The sequence below is a fragment of the Corella eumyota genome, chromosome 3 (assembly GCF_963082875.1).
Source record: "Corella eumyota chromosome 3, kaCorEumy4.1, whole genome shotgun sequence".
NCBI classification, from domain to species: domain Eukaryota; kingdom Metazoa; phylum Chordata; class Ascidiacea; order Phlebobranchia; family Corellidae; genus Corella; species Corella eumyota.
In genome coordinates, this window is record NC_137492.1 from 6,326,641 (window position 1) to 6,344,039 (window position 17,399).

The 17,399-nt window shown below is 30.1% G+C and overlaps 3 protein-coding genes across 4 annotated transcripts in view; all 3 read right to left on the minus strand.

Annotated features, from left to right (window-relative positions):
* Window positions 1–105: 105 nt before the first annotated feature.
* On the minus strand, window positions 106–5,489 carry LOC145745745 (uncharacterized). Its single transcript, XM_082563901.1, has 11 exons — window positions 5,274–5,489; window positions 4,648–4,853; window positions 4,459–4,556; window positions 3,924–4,065; window positions 3,471–3,641; window positions 2,729–2,873; window positions 2,546–2,637; window positions 1,809–1,977; window positions 945–1,101; window positions 325–438; window positions 106–183 (listed from the first exon to the last, which is right to left on the minus strand). The coding sequence occupies exons 1-11, from the start codon at window positions 5,349–5,351 to the stop codon at window positions 134–136; spliced, it is 1,422 nt and encodes a 473-aa protein (XP_082420027.1). The 5' UTR covers window positions 5,352–5,489; the 3' UTR covers window positions 106–133.
* Window positions 5,490–5,716: 227 nt separating this feature from the next.
* LOC145744489 (ras-related protein Rab-27B-like) lies at window positions 5,717–9,205 on the minus strand. Its single transcript, XM_082562331.1, has 6 exons — window positions 9,079–9,205; window positions 8,065–8,234; window positions 7,693–7,775; window positions 7,468–7,571; window positions 6,957–7,077; window positions 5,717–6,723 (listed from the first exon to the last, which is right to left on the minus strand). Exons 1-6 carry the CDS (start codon window positions 9,119–9,121, stop codon window positions 6,507–6,509), a joined length of 738 nt encoding a protein of 245 aa, XP_082418457.1. The 5' UTR covers window positions 9,122–9,205; the 3' UTR covers window positions 5,717–6,506.
* Window positions 9,206–11,189: 1,984 nt separating this feature from the next.
* Window positions 11,190–17,399, minus strand: part of LOC145746175 (protein patched homolog 1-like) — a 30,353-nt gene continuing 24,143 nt past the window's right edge. For both annotated transcript variants that reach the window (XM_082564377.1, XM_082564376.1), the window contains exons 21-28: window positions 17,067–17,289; window positions 15,687–15,919; window positions 15,283–15,446; window positions 13,999–14,115; window positions 13,183–13,440; window positions 12,598–13,009; window positions 12,361–12,480; window positions 11,190–12,281 (exon numbers count right to left, since the gene is read on the minus strand). In XM_082564377.1, coding sequence (XP_082420503.1) covers window positions 12,150–12,281; window positions 12,361–12,480; window positions 12,598–13,009; window positions 13,183–13,440; window positions 13,999–14,115; window positions 15,283–15,446; window positions 15,687–15,919; window positions 17,067–17,289 — 1,659 coding nt within the window. In that variant the 3' untranslated portion in view covers window positions 11,190–12,149. The remainder of the gene's footprint in view (window positions 12,282–12,360; window positions 12,481–12,597; window positions 13,010–13,182; window positions 13,441–13,998; window positions 14,116–15,282; window positions 15,447–15,686; window positions 15,920–17,066; window positions 17,290–17,399) is intronic.

Genomic DNA, 17,399 nt, shown 5'->3' on the forward strand with positions numbered 1-17,399 from the left:
TATTTGCCTAATTTTTAGTCAAATTTTTATTATATTAATTGTTAAAAATTCACAGTGAAACATATTAAATGATTAAGTAAAACCTATAAACTATTTGCAAAATATCTTCTAAAAACATATACAAAACTCTTCATTATAAACCTTCAGGAAAGTACCATGTTAATTTTGGATAGGTTGGATCACCTTAACATAAACAAGGAAATAAATTTAATTAATTATTTTTACACAGTTTATAAAATTATTAATTTAAAAACATACATTTTTAATTTGCCAAAATATAAAATATTATGGTTGTAAAGTTTTAAACTAGTAATGATTGTTTACCTTTAAAAATGATGTCAAGTAAACTGGAATGTTTAAAGTTATCTTTAACAACTCGATCCAGCATTACAGTCTGTGTCCATGAAGAGAGAGGACTGCCAAGAAAAAACTCACTTACTATAAAAATGTTGAAAAAATAAAATTAGTTGAATTTCGTAATTTGTAAGATACGATTCTTAAAAACATGATCAGACTTTACACTTTAGTATAAGTTTTTAAAATGCCAGGCGGCGTGGTGTAGTAGTCAAAACACTCGCAACACTACATGAGGTCTTGTGTTCCATCCCCACTGCTCTCATGCAGTAGCGCCCTTAAATAAGGTGCTATGAACGGTATAAATTCCTGGTGAGCTAGCACTTAATCAAAAGTTAAATTATTGGGCAGTTACAATCAATAATAACCTGAAATGCTTAAGGCAACTTGAGACTGGGTCGGGGTTACAATTGTTACCCTATGTGTAGGTCGTGAAGTCTACCTTTACACATCAAGGGTGAAGATATATAAAGAAAAAAATATATATACTATGAACATAAAATTTTCACAATAGAAAAGGGATTGAAAAAAAAATTGTTTTTCTTATTTACCATCTTACAGGTTTGAATTACTTTTAAAAGTATACTTACAATAACACAATTCCTGTTCCAGAAACGAAGAAGAAAAATTATCATCAAAAATTTCTGAAAATTCAAGATTTTTTCTTTTCCGAGCAAATTGTTGCACATCTGATATAATTTTCATCCCTTTTACTTTTAATTTTAATTTTTCTAAAGTTTCTGTCAACTAATAAAAAAAATATTTGAATTTAATAACATATCGTAACTACGGCAACTAAAATTGAAGGGTCAAAATAAATATTTAGTTTTATGCTTTAGGCACCAACGTTTTTTTTAATAAATAAGCATATTGTTTTAAAGTAGGTTTTGTTATAGGGAAAACCAATTACAAACTTACAAAATTGTATTTATTATAAAAAGTCCGGTACTGTGACTTGCTACCAATGACATCAGGTCAAAAGCCAAAGAATTTTGGATTCGACTCAATTATAACTTACTATTTACTTTAAGCTTGGCTTTTACAAGTTGCTTAAAAAAACCCACCATTACACCATTCATTTACAGGAATAAAAAAACATATTACGCTAATGTAAAAGAAAAATTTATTATAAAAGTTTTATATATTTACAGGTAAAATCGGCAGCGTAGTATAGTAGTTCAAACACTTCCTACACTACATGAGACTCTGGGTTCGATTCCAAGTGATCTTATGCTGTAGCGCCCTTGAGTAAGGCGCTATAAACGTTATGAACTTCTGTTGAGCCAATACTTAATCAGCAGCGTAATTATTTGGCAATTATTATCTATAATATCCCCAACTGTCAAATAAAACTCGAGACTGGGTCAATGTAACGGTTGTTACTCTTTGTTTAGGTCGCACATTGGCCATTCATACTTCGAGGTTAAAAATATATATAAAAAATAAACTTTTACCTGTGGCGGAGCAGCAAAATAAATCCATTTTAATCGTTTCAATGCCGCGAAATTATTAATATAAGTGGCTACTTGGGACAAAAATGTTGAATTTGTGACAATTTGGTTTGCAATATCACAAACTGGTTGATTAATTTTACGAACAGAGTCCGGTCTTGAAGTCTTGCACCTACATTAAAAATTAGGTTTGTAAATGTGACTTCGTTGTTATGTTACTTAAACCAACAATTTGCAAGATCCCATGTATAAGTTGCACTACATAACCGGTGTGAAATTAGACACAAGTTTCTAGTTTATTATTCAGCGCCAGATTTAAAATCAAGTTTTCTATTCAGCGGCAGATTTGAAGTACAGATTATCATTCAGCGCCAGATTTGAAATTGATTTCAATATTCAGCCCCAGTTTAAAAATCTAGTTTATTTTTTTGGCTCAAATTCAAAATCTAGTTCATTTCAACCCCAGATTCAAAATCTAGTTTATTATTCAGCACCAAATTCAAAATTGACTTTAGTATTCAGTACCAGATTTAAAATCCAGTTCTAGGTAAAATAGCTTATATTACCCATTTACCTAAATCTTCGTTTTGAATCCTATGCCATATAATAAACCGGGAACCGGAGTCTAACTTCACGCGGGCACACACATACGAGTATACCTTATTTACAAATACAGTTTTAAAGGTATACAAATCTGTAAATTGTTCGAATATAAAAAAGGTGCAAATTAAAAAAATTACATGTCTTGCCAATCTATGGTCTCATATCTCCAATGAATTCCTAAGAAAGGTTCGTTGTTAAAAACATCCTTCACAAACTCATTGGATAAAATCTAAAATAATATACAAAATTTTTAAGGCAATATATAATTGTTTACAATATTTAAGCTACTATAAAATAAAATTAATTTAAAAATAACAAACTTTTATAGGTTGAGGTCTTTGAAAAAAATGTGCAATATTTTTCCATTCATCAAACCATTCACTTCTACTGCCCAAGCATCTACTACCGAATACTAAAGCCACGCATTTGTCTTGTTTTGTCGTCTCCATTGCCCTATTCACATTTCTAAATTTAAAAGTTTGTTTTGTAAGAAACAGTTAGCATATAACTATTACTTGACAAATAGTTGGTGGGTTTTGCAGGACCTTTTTTAGTTTAGATTGTAAAGTAATCGAGGTTTATTAATATCTAATAAATGTAGTTTGGTTATCATTAAGGTGCTAAATTAGAAAGTTTTGCAATTTTGTAAGTGATGTATATAACGCGTTAGTATGATTAACATTGAATCACAAAATGCCTTTAGAACCTCTAAAAAATGTCTGTGGTACTTATAATTTTTTATTATTGGAAATAATGAACACCAAAAACCAGGTAACCATTTTTTTGTATAACTAGAAAGTACTGAGTTAGCGTAGCAAGTGTAAACAAACTAGTACTTTCTACGTCATCGCAAACAGGGCTTCTTGTTTTTTCGAACTAAATTAAATTTTTTTAAAGTTGTATAATTTAAAAAGTAAGTCAAATTATTTGAAGTTAAAACCATTTTTGTGTTCAGTGACACCAACTTTATCAATTTTTAAGAAAAAAAAATATAGGACTTTAAAATTTAGCAACTAAAACCATATTGAAATTTGAATAGTAAAAACCTGCCACTGCACTTACACTTTAAGTTTTTTTGCACTTGTGACGTCACGCAAATGGTCGATCGAATAAACTCGTTGAACCCTTAGGCCAAGAAAAGATTTAAAATGCTGAAGTCCAGTTTCGCGTTTGTCGGAAACCAACCCACAAGTCATTAACGTATCAATCTTTTTACCACATTTCGAATAATACCTTAATAAAAAATAAGGTTAAAATGTTTCATTAAAAGTTCCTTATTAAACTCGTATCGCGGTATAGTGTTTAGAAACTTGACTATACTACACGAGGTCCTGGGTTTGATATCCACTGCTTTCATGCTGTAGTGCCCCAAAGTAAGGCACTTTGAAGGTTTTAAATTTTTGCTAGGTCTAATACTAATTTGCAAATACATTTTGGCAATTATATTGAATAATGCTTTAAATTGCTGAAGTCTTTAGACTAAATAGAAATAAATAAAATACATAAAAAAGTTACCTTTGCATTGGTACCACTGGTAGTAAATGCGTTAATAAATCTAAGTTTATAACTTTGTTTGGGTTATTTTCCATTATTGACTTATAGGACTGATCAAATATATCCACTTTGAATGTCTTCACTGATTTGTTTTTATTCGTTTCTGGTGTGAAATAAACAGGTTTTATTAATATAATGTTTTAATAAAAACATTGTAGAAAACTAATTGTATTAAATAACAACGTTTCTTTGTTTTGGTTACCAAAGTAATTTGTATTAAGCAGCAGCGTGGTGTAGTAGTCAGAACACTTGCTACACAACATAAAGTTGTGGGGCGATCCCCTTTGCTCTTATGCTGTAGCGCCCTTAAATAAGCTATAAACGGTATAAACTCCTGCTGAGTCATCACTTAATCGCGCTATAAACGGTATAAACTTCTGCTGAGCCAGCACTTAATCAGCAGCTTAGTTATTTAACAATTATAATCAATAATATCCAAAACTGTCAAAAACAACAACTCGAGACTGGATCTTTGTAAGTCATAAATTTTATTAACCTTCGTGATCTCTATGCATTCTAGGGTGGTGATGGAACGGGGGAACCACCAGTGTTCGATTCATTTGCATTGATATTGGAATTGCCTCCTTGAACAATCTAAAAATATAACAAAAATTTTTATTGTTTAAAAATAAAATGCGTTTACTTTATCATCAAAGTAATCTTGTTTAATTATTTAAAAGATCACCTGAATAGATTGTTTGGGCCCATGTTGTAAAACAAAACTGGCAAAAGCATAAAATCTGTTGGTTGTTTTATATCGTTTTTATTTTCTTTTCTTTGTGGTAGGTTGTGAGTTGTTGTTTTTAATTGTTTCACCGCTAGATTTTCTTTTTCTCTCCGATTGAGTCGTCCGTATAACTCAGGCAGAATAGACTTGTATTTTACATGGTACTATAAATAGCGTGGTACGTTTACAGGAAAGATATTTCGTAATCAAAGTCATTGCAGGATTAAGACAAAAAATGCTAAACATAAAGTTTAACAAGCGTTACACAGACCCAGTATCGAGTTGCCTTTGGCAGTTTGGTATGTTATAGAATATAATAGCCCGATAATAAAGCTGCTGATTAGGTGCTGGCTCAGTTTAGGAGTTTATAACGTTTAGCGCCTTAGTTAAAGCCGCTACAACATAAAAGCATTATAGATCAAACCCAGAACCTTATGAAGTGTTCTGACTACTACGTCACGTTGCCGGTGTAACTTAGTAACCTTAAGTATTTATAAAAGCACATTAGCCTGCATAAGAAATATAGCCCAAACGATTTATACCACACCTCAATTATTAAATGTTTTATCTTTATTTTAACTTACCTTATGAGTTTGTTGTATAGTCATAAGAGTTGTAAAACAGGTTAATGAGAATATCAGAACCAATATTCTTCTAATCATTGAATTTTGAACTTAAACTAATTACTATTTGGGTTTTATGCAATGCATACTATCTTTAGCTTATGTAATAATCTACGTTTAACGCTTTTATAGTTGAACAACACAGATCGAAATCATTAACCTAATCAACTACTTGTCTCTTTCTAGTCAACAACTGGAACAAAACATGAAGAATTGTCAAATTTTTTAGTTGTAAAATACAAACTTGCCGCGGGCATAAAGCACCGCGTATATTTTAACTTTTTAAAGTATTTCTTTTTTTGTTTCTCTCGCTTTTACAACAATTAAAATTACCAGGTTACTTCAAATGTATTAATTAAATACTATTACAAAAATCACCAAGAAAATTAAAATATCGAGAACTAGATTTGGACATTTGAAGCACTTCGTTTTGTTATCATTTTTAACGACTCTCTATCATAGGTTAGCTTATATATAAACCATCAGGTGTTACCGATTCTTTAAATTCTATTTATCCCGATTTCTGCAAATCACATTTACCTGATAAATTTTAACGAAATAAAAAGTAAAAGTTTTATAAAAGTATCAGATAACGAATAAGATTGCAATAAAAGTTACATTTACTTTAATAGTAAATAAAAATATCAACAAGACAAATAAAACAATCAATAACATACATTATTCTATACTTTCAAAACTAAGTTAAATTTTGACAAAATATAATTTTAAACACAAACATTCGACTATACATACATTTTTAATCACACTTATAGTGTTTTTATATTTACTATACCAAATTCCACTTTTTTATTGGTCGCATAATGTATAATAAAGCCAAAATTTGAAATAATTTTACTAGTTCAAGTATTTAAATGGTTAAACAAACAATTGAAAACATAAAAGAAAAAAATGTGGATAAAGTTATCTCGTATGGCAAAAACATATTGCATTAGTGTAAAATAGTCTAAAAAACAAAATCTTTATTAGAAATTTAGACAAATAATTTTAAATAAAATATGTAATCTTAGAATTTTTTTTTGTACTGAATTGTGATTGTTAGTCTGAGTTTTGCAGTAATAATATAAAATAATATTGTGCATTTTATAGCTAAAATAACATATAAACATTTCTAAAAAATTTCAATAAAATATTATTGCACTGTCAAGTCTAAAACAGTCTTTGGTTAAATACTTGTTACCAACAAAAACATGAACTTTCTTTTTTTGGCTTATCTTCCAAAGTTTTTTGTTCGCTAGATGGTGTCGTGGAGCGCCCAACCGACTCAGCAATAGGATTCAACTCCATGTTAGTGACATAATCCCGCATTCGTTTCATGACAAGGTCGAGAAGGATGTTCATCGCTTCTTGTACATTTTCTCCCGTTGCGGCGCTGGTTTCGATGTACGGTATTCTGCGTAAAAAAAAACAATTTAGCTTTAGAAATAGAAGTCATTTTTTAAGTTCATTATTGTGATTTATTTAACATTCATGATTTTAACCCAGTTTACATTTTTTGCCTTCAGTGCGTATACGACTTCAATACTCTTAATACGGTTTTAATAAACCATTTTAATAGAGTTTCATTAGCCAGTCATTGTGCTAAAATTGAAATAAAAGTTATTACTTAAATAACCAAGTGCCTACCCTGCGCTGTCTGCCAATTCTTGGGCATGCTCTGTAGATACAACTCTTTCTTTTAAATCCACTTTATTTCCAATCAATATAATATCAGGTTGTTCACAGTAAGCTTGTTCTTTTATTTCAACTAAATTAATAAATTGTTTTAAATAAATTTGTAACGCTATATTAATTGTAGATAACACTTATGCAGGTAGAAAAATTGATAATAAATGTTATAAAACTCACTAACAAAATATATATTAAGAATTTAATAAACAAAAATATTATAGTTTTTTTATTTATCTTTTTCATTTTTTTTCCCATATTGCTTTAAGGATTTTTTTTTAATATTTTTATCGGGCAAAGGTTTGGTGAGACGTGTTTAACCTATCCGTGAACGCCGGCCTCAAGAGCAAATAGTGTGGCATCGGTGCGGGTCAAACCCGAAACCTTTTGGCTCGTAGTCCGCCGCCATGACCGGTTCACCACAGTACCGAAATTTATAATTTGTTTTTACTAAAAACAATTTTTTTACTTAGCCATTCCCGAACGGCTTTAAAGCTTGATTCACAAGTAAGATCAAAAAGTAACAAAAAGCCCATCGCATCACGGAAAAACGCCTTTGTTAAACTTCTATACCTACGTAATAAAAATATTACGTCATAAATAATAATAAATGTGCAACACTATAACATACTTGTACAAATGAATTTAAAACGTTTTTAAAATATTAATATTTTTATTAGAATAAAATTTTTACCTCTCTTGGCCAGCGGTGTCCCAAAGTTGGAGGTGGATTTTTTTCTTTGAGTCTTCCTCGTCCTCCTCCGTGAACTCATATACCTTAAATAAATATAATAAAAAATAATAGAAAGTCCAACTTGATTAGTGATTTAGTATTTTCAAAAAAAAAAATTTTTCCTATAAACTATTACGATAAAATTCACACTGTTGCATTTCAAATGAGAATAGAAATAAGTTAAACTATCGGATTTCATTACAAGAATAAAATAATTAATTATAATGAATTGAAATGACATGATAAATTAAAAATTTTCAATAAACTGCGTTTCTCTATTTTTATAATCTATACAGAAATGGTTTTACTAACGGATTAAACGTATTTTTTTACCAGTTTTTTAAGTCGAAAATCGACTCCGACTGTAGCTATGAACTTGGACTTAAATTCATCGACGGTATACCTATGTAAAAAACACGTCTTTCCGACACCCGAGTCGCCCAAGAGCAAAAATTTGATAAGGAAATCATAATTTGTATCCAGGTTATCTTCTGCCCCTAATCCTAAAAATATTAAAATAATATTTTATTCGCAATATGCATTTCTTAACAGTTTAATAATTTATTATTAAAAGAACTACACAAAAGATATTTTGGTCTGTGCACAAAAACCTTAATTTAAAATGTTTAGAACCGTTTAAATCAAATTACTTTTTTACATTCTGTTATAAAAATTAGAGTAGAACTAAAATTAAGAAACGTATATTTATGTCTAAAATACGCACCGTATGTGTTAGTATAACACAATTACTTAAAAAAGACAAAATCGATACAAATAATTTAAGCCTGTGCGCATAATTTTAACAAAGGAATAAACACACAATACTACTACACACTAATGCAAATCCAATACATTTTATTTTTTAACTATGCGTTGAGGCATTTACATTGGGTATAAATAATTAATGAGAAACATTCGCCGAACATAGAACGAAATGACAAGGTGAAAGGGTCATTACGAATGCTAGCAAAAAAGTATGTCAAAAAATATCAACTATAACTATATTATTACAGCATCGCATAATTTTTGTTAAATAATGTTAAAAGTTATAACTGTAGTTTTTTAAATGCAATAAAAATTATCTGGTTTTAACACTACCTAAATCACGACAGGTATTGATATATTTTACAATTACACACAAATGAAATTTCAATTAACCCATAGCAACACTTTTAGTTTAACCAACAGAATTATATGAATTAAGCTGTGGAAGTTAATACAAGGAAGTAATATGTATAAATATAAAAAAAAATTATATATAGCATTACAAAAATAGAGACGACTTAAAATCTTGATAGATAAAACTTTGAAATAAATTTATTTAAACGACAATTTTAGGGTAAGTACCTTCAGATTCGCTCAAATGTTCTTCTTGTTGGCCAGATGACATGTTTGTGTAATTTAAATTTTAAATTAACAAAAAACACGATTCTATTTACTTTAATCTAGGTAAAATACCATCTGTAAAATGCAATAATTACTCATTTTTATAGACCTATATATTAGGTGTCTAATATAACAAGATAAAGAAAAATCGCATCCTTTGGTGTTTATGTTTTGTTATTTTTAGCTTGTATGTTTAGTCTTTGCTGTTAGAATAGACCAGCCCAAAGTAATCACTATTTTCTTAGCTATATAACTTTATATACCATGATTTTTGATTAAAATAAACACCAACAAAACTAGATTTTTTTAATGTTGAAGTATCAATTTAAAATGAGCTGCTGTGTAAAACATTCTTGTCAATTTACTTAAAATAAACCTAGCTTCCATATGGGTCTATCTACTAAGCTGAACGAATTCTGTGGTTTACAAGTTGCAGTAAAAGAGAATAAATGTCGAGGAGAGAAGGAAAAAAGAGAGGAAGTTAGCCGAAAAGGAAGTACTAGATTGATAGCGCTCACATGTTGTTTTACGCAAGCTGCAGGGGCCGGCCTATAGTACTGCTGTAACGCATATACATGTAAAATCAAAATACGCACAGTGTTATACGAACTGACGAACAGGAAATGACTTGGAATACGCACTACGATCGCTTAACATCATTGTTCTACGTTAGACATACACACCTAACATTGTCATGTATTCGAAATCGCTTCATGCAGTAATGTTTAATTCATGAGTGAAAATAAACGAAATTCAATCGGTGATGTAATACCACTACGTTTATTCGCAATTATCAGATGCAATATAATTAATATTTATTCCCTAGTTAAGCAATCTTTTTAAAACATAGATTGATTAAATACTGATATGTATAAGCAAATGCACTTGTTTAGTGTAGTAACAATGCTTCGGAAATTGTCAATATATTCAAATATTTTTATAGATTTAATAACGATTTCCAGGCTGAAAAACAAATATACATAAGCTACAAACCCATAAACTCAATTTTATTAAAACCAATCGATTTAAAAAAATGATATAACAGACCATCAGGTAAAGCCATTTTGTGCTAAATTTAAAACATTTATGTCAATAACGAGGAAACTGCATTTTGAAAAAAAATAGTTAATTTTATTAGCTTGCAAACCTTAAAATAATTTATTAAAAATAAAACTTAAAGCGTAGTTAATACTTCCTGCTATCTTCCTTATAAAACAAAAAAATAAACAAAAAATAAAATAAAATTCAATAATCTAATTCAATATACAATAAACGGTTTAACCGATTAGCGTTTGATTTCTAATTAAACATAGATTATCCTTATTCAATGCCGGATTTGAATCAATAATCCCCTGAACAAACGTGCTTATAGTCAAAGCATATAAGAATCAATATCCCATATAGAAGAAGCTTAACAACGGGCGGAAGCTAAGGCATAAATGCCCGGCGACGAATAGCATCGTTTTATGCCTAAATCTTAGACGGCTTATTTTTATTTATAATAAAATACATTAAGTACATTTTTTTTCTTTTTTTTGTACATATCTTTATCCTCGATGTGGGAAGGTCGAATACGCGATCTAAACATAGAGTAATATCAGTTACCCAGACCCAGTCTCGTATTGACTTTGGCAGTTTGGGATATTATAGATTATATTAGCTCGAAAATTAGGTTGTTGATTAGGTGCTGGCTCACCAGGAGTTCGTACCGTTTATAGCGGCCTTCTCTGGGGCGCTACAGCATGAGAGCATAAGGGATTGATCCAAAGACCTTATAGTCTTAAGGGTGTTCTAACCACTACACCACGCTGCCGGTTTAAAAAATAACGCTAATTTAACAAATAATTCAAAACAATTTTTTATTTTTACCACTTATTTTACCTTTTTTTTAGAAATGATAACCTTTCAGACAACGATTAAGCAAAATACTATTAAAGTATTTAAATGCATGAAATCGGACACTTCCTTCCGTAGATTCAATAATTATATTATGATAAAGTTAAAAAAGCAACCGTCTAACAAATTTTTATTCTTTTTTTCCATATTATATCAAACCGATTTTTTTATGAATATTTATATTTTTCCGAAAACTTTTTTTCCTTAAAAAAGTTTCTTCATCAATGAGGTATATTTTACACAAACACAAAAATCTGACAACAACAATAAAAATGTGAGAAATACAACAACAACAACAAAAAAAAACTGAAGAACTGTACTGCAAATGTATATAGTCAATGGCAAAATAAAAATAAATAAAATAAAACAAGATGTTATTTGCAAGATATCTTACCAATAAAAATAAAAAATCTCAAAAAATATTTTTTCTTACAAAATATTAGTTTTGGTCTAAAATGGTTTGGCAAAAAAAACAACATAAATTAAATCATCAATTCAAAAACAAAAAAAAAACTTTTTGTATTTAAATTATTCGGCAAAATATAAAAAAGCGTCTCATAGGCAGTTTAACCCTACAAGAAACGATATGATTTTCAAATTAGGTAAACCAATTAAAATTTGGCCAAGTTATCTAATAATATGATTTTTATGTAATTAAATATATGATTAACAATGTATTAGATATGATTGGTATGGATAACATGTAAACACCATTTAAAAAAGTAAAAGTCTGGTTTATAATTTACAAACTGAAAATATTTTTGAAATCGACAAATTGTTGCAATATTAATGATTTAAACCTTTCTGTAGCATTTTGTCACCACTACACCTTGCCTTATAATACAATCTACTTGCATTGAAGAAATCAAAAAGTAAAATGACGAAAGTCAAACCCTTTAACAGCGCAGACGCAAAAACTCGGCTTAAAAACTAAGCGAAAAAAAGAGTTTGAAACTTTAAAGAGTTCGATTACAGAAATAAGTGTGGCTTTGATGTAGATGTTTACGCGAGAGAATAAATAAATTACAACGTTGAAAAATGATTTTAAAAAGATCGTAAATTTTTTTTACAAATTTTCGAAAGAGAATGTTGAATGGCTGAAATAATATAAAGTACAATGAAAAAGAAATCGCCAACTACAAGGGCGGCTTTTCGTAAGTGACGTCACTGCTGACGTCATGATCATTTAATGCTGAGATGTCGAATCTTCTACTTGATGACGTCATTGATGACGTAGAAGGTTGCTGATCAACAAATGCGACCATTTTCTAAGAAAAATTAATACAACAAAATAAAAAAAAATAATTAAGAATAGTTTTATTTTTTTAATAATTTCTTAAGCCACACCTGTCTTCCTGTCGAATGGAGTTTTAGAGTAACTGATGACGTCACGGTTGCTATGGGTTCCTGACTGACGTTATCGTTGTATCTCGACCTTCCCACGTTTCTAGCATAAGAAAAATCGTTCTAAAAAATAAATAGTAAAAATAATTGTTTTTTTAATATTTAGAAGTAATAATTTAGCTTTTAAATTATTATTCTTAGCATTTTTAAAACATTTATGTAAAAGTTTTTTTTTCTTACTTCACAGTGATTGTCTGGCCTCCGCAGCGACCCCGGTGGTGGTTGTTGCGAGCTTTCTCGGTGAGCCGAGTAAACGACAAAACCTGGTTGCATGTACACCTCGCCTTCTTCTTCTCGTTCTCTCCCCCTTTCTCTTGTTTCTTCGTGATAAGAAGAAGGAACCGAAAACGGGTGACTCTCCCGGGGTTGTGACCCGCCTCGATTAACAGAATAATTGGGGTAATCCCCGTCGTTGCAAAAGTGGGGTTCTTCGAAAATAGGGGGCGTAGAGTGGGAGGGGTTGTAAAATGTCCGCCTAAGGCCACGACTCCGACGATGTAAATTTAAGTTTTGTCGGTAGTTGGCGTTCGAGTTCCACTGTCGATGAGAAATGTCGTCACGTGATGTCGCAAAGTTATGTCCATGCTCACATCTACAACACATAACAAGTTATATTAAAAAAAATAAATATAAAATTAATATTAAAAAAATAATAATATATAAAATAAAAAGTAATATTTGTCCTTTATTGAATATAAAGTATGTTACAATAATACAGTTTATTATTTAAGTATCAAATGGAGTTATAAATACAAAAAAATAAACCTTGAATGATGATTGTGATGAAAATTTCGATTATTATTATTTGAGTTCATATTCGATCTCTGATTAGCGCGGAAGTGACAATCGCACTCTAGCTCGTTAGGTGGGGTCGAAGGGGGTGTGGGGGTTTTCAATCGAGACCCACCGCCGACCGGTACCACTTCGGACGGGGGGCCGATAAAAGAAAGTACCACAGGAAGAAGGATTAACCCATTTAAGACACCGAGGACGAGTAAGACAAAAAGAACAAGGAAAAAATATCTGAAATTTATTTTATTTTATTAATAATTTTCAGTTTTATAATAAAGTATAATAACTTGACATTTTGTAACCTAAGTTTTAAATGACATTGTGACATATTTTAAAAAAAACAAGAGAATATATAAAATCAAAATATCTATATATTGTTTTAATAATATTTAAGCAAAAAAAAATAAATTCCAAAATATAACTACCCCAACATTTTTATTTATTTATTTATTTTTTTGTATATATCTTTATCCTCGATATGGAAAGGTCGAATGCGCGACCTAAACATAGAGTAACAACTGTTACTCCGACCCAGTCTCGAGTTGCCTTTAGTAGTTTGAGATATTATAGACTATAATTGCATGGTAGTTATGCTGCTGATTAAGTGGTGGCTCAGCAGGAGTTTATACCGTTTATAGCGCTTTACTCAAGGGCGCCGTAGCATGAGAGCAGTGGGGATTGAACCCACGACCTTATGGTGGTGTAGCAAGTGTTCTTACCACTACACAACGCTGTCGGATTTGAACATAATCTTTCTGGATACTGTAAATATAAATAAAAAAATCTTACTTTACAATAAAGTCGAATTCGGATCCGGATAGCATAACAACTCCGAGTAAAGTGGATATAGCTCCGTCCAATACAGGCCCAAGCATATGCCCTATACTATGTTGTACACGTTCTTTTCTACAAATATGTAAATATGTTTTTTTATATAAATAAAATATTAAGATTTCTAAAAAAAAAACAAAGTTTCAAATTTAGCAAACTATAAGCGTAAAAAATGTTTTACATAACAAGATGATGTGGCCGCAGAGTTTCTTTTTTAATTATGTTGAAATTTTTCCAACTTGCACGAGGATACCATTATTTTTAAAATTGATCAAGTAGTTTTTGGGATATCGGGATTTGCAGTTAAAATATTGTAAATAGGGAAAGTCCTTACGCTCGCGCGTCATGTGACGCAAAACGTCATCGTCGTAAGTTCATACGCTGGCAGACATAGAAACTTATTCTTATTTTGCCATTTCTGAGCCGTTTGTTGTACTTTTTTTAAATTTTTTTTGCAGAAAACAAACTTAGCATAAAAAGCAAAGTTTAGCCATATTTTATAAGACTTTTTTTTACTTTTAAAGTATTTTTAATTAGGTAGGCTGTATTTGAAAAACTCTAACAAATTAGGTTACAGCGTTTAACTTGAGAAGTTAATGCTCGTTACTTAAATTAGGCGACAACCTCTGCACAAACATCATATTAACAAAATCTATCTTGGCAAATTATCTAATTTAAAATATATAACCTTTTTTATTTAACTATGATAAAGTTAATGTTTTTACAAAGGTTTTAAGAACAAATTGGTTTAAGTGTTGTAAAAACAAGTTTGTAATAGATATGGTTATTATTTTAGCAGTAATTTTTCACACCTGGACTTTGTTTTATCTACTCTTATACCAACAAACCTTCATTAAAAAATTAAATAATAAATTATTACTAAATTTTAAAAAGGGCCTGATGCGAATAATTTTGTACTTGTGTGTTTTAAAAAGAAAAAATTGTTTAAATTTCAAAGTAACTATTGAACTAGTAGAAAATAACTAACAAAAACAAAAAATAAGTAAACGAATTACTGTCATATGCCAAAAAACGCCATTTTACGCCATTTTTAATCTCACATTTTTATTAAGCCTTTTGCTTACTCTAACCTTTTTCTGAAAAAGGCCCTTTAATTTAAAAAAAATGTTAATCTTAATTTCGGCAGAAAGTTGTTTTTAAAATTTTAGTGTTAGAAAAAAATGCCTATTTGGACAAGGCGTATACAAAAAATATCAGAAAAATATTAACTTTATAACATACCTAGTCCCACAAGATGTTAGATAGGCGAATGTAATATGAACTGTAAACTCTACTCCGATTCCAATGGCTGCAACCAATATAACAGCCGGCACTGCACTCAATTTAACACCACTCGCTCCCATGAAACCAAATAATTCGGTTGCAATCATGGCAAGAAACACCGCCTAAAATATTTAAATTGACTAATGAAATAATGTGGTATAAAAAATAGATGATATTATAAGATAAAAACTTGACCAGTGTGAAAATATTATAAAATGTTAGACTTTTACTAAAATATATATTACATTATATTTTAAAGAAAATTATGAATTTAAAAACGCATAAAAAATTATCAAGTTTGACCAAGCCATAAGAAAGGCTTTAATCTGTTGGTGTAAACTGCTGTTTAAAACGCCACGTACCATAATTGCTGAAGCCCAAACGTTTAATAACACCAACGACAGAACGAGAAAGACGGCGGCAATAACGCAGCCAAGTGCAATGAACAACCAAAATCTGAGGTCGATATATTGTTGCCAAAAAATAAAAGGATATCCACTCGGGTAGGAATCGACGTCTGTTGTCTCCGCGGTAGTTTCGCAAATGTTACGCACGTGACGAATAACAGTGACGAAATCGTCGTTTTCTCGGAGGTCTAAAATATTGTTTAATTTATTTTTCGTTTTTAAAGTTAACATAAAATCTAAAAAATATTAAAGTGCTATATTAGAGAGTTTTGGAATTATGTAAGTGTTGTATATAGCACGTTAGTATGGTTGACATTGAATCATAAAATGCCTTTAGAACCTCTAAACAATGTCTGAGGTACTTACAATTTAACTTTCAAAAAATATTAAAAGTAATGAACACCAAAAACCAGGTTACCATATTTTTCGTGTGAGGTGGAAAGTACTAAGTTAGCTTAGTGAATGTATACAAGTTAATACTTTCTACTTCATCACAAACAAGGCATTTCTTTTCAAAACCATTTTTGTGCTCAATAACACCAACTTTAAAAACCATTTTTGTGCTCAATGCACCAACTTTATCAATTTTAATTTAAAAAAATTGCCAATACAGGACTTTAAAATACTTTACATAAAGTCTGAATATTTAATCAAACTAAAGTTTAGCATATGACAATATATCAGTCATGGGCCCTAAGTTTGATCCTTAATTAAGGTACTAACGATATTTAAATAATGCTGAGCCCTAAAACTAATATTGCAATTAAAATATTCTAAAAAGTCAAAATTATTAAAAATAACTTGAAATTAGAACAAAGCACTAAAAGGCATATTCTTTCAAGTTAAATTTTAATGATGTAAACTATACTAGAAAATAATATCAAAAAATTTGAAAATTTGCGCTGTTAAAGTCATATATTAGCGCTACTTTTATACTCAAAAATTGATAAAGTTGGTGTCACTGAACACAAAAATAATTTTAACTTTAAATAATTTCACCTACCTTTAAGTTAGTTATACAACTTAAAAAAAATAAAACTAATTAAAAAAAAGAAAAGGGAAGCCCTGTTTGTGATGATGTTGAAAGTACTAGCGTGTATACATTCACTACGCTAACTTAGTACTTTCTACGTCACACAAAAAATATGTTATCCTGGTTTTTTATGTTAATCATTTTCCAGTATTTTTGAAAATTAAGTTGTAAGTACCACAGACATTTTTTAGAGGTTCTAAAGCCATTTGGTAATTCAGTGTCAACCATACTAATGTGCTATATACATCACCTACAAAATTGCAAAACTCTGTAACATAACACATTAAGTTACTGAAACTTACTGTTTAAATAATAAGGCATTTGTGCATAACGTATGGACGACGACCTCGGAATTTCCAAGTTCATTTCACCCCTTACATGGGGCCACGGTGTGGGTGCGGGTACTATCTGGGCCTGTGACGCGGCGTAGGATAGGGGGTCAGCGGAAACCCAGGCTGATAGATAATTGTAGAACCCATCTTCTCGGACTATACCCTCGGGGGAGACCAAACGAACCAGGTTCACCTTGAAAAAAATTGACATTTTTAAAAAAATTTTAAAAACAATTTAAAAAAATTCTAAGTATAAAATAAAAAAAATTTAACCTTTTAAAATCAACCACTTTAGTTTTAATT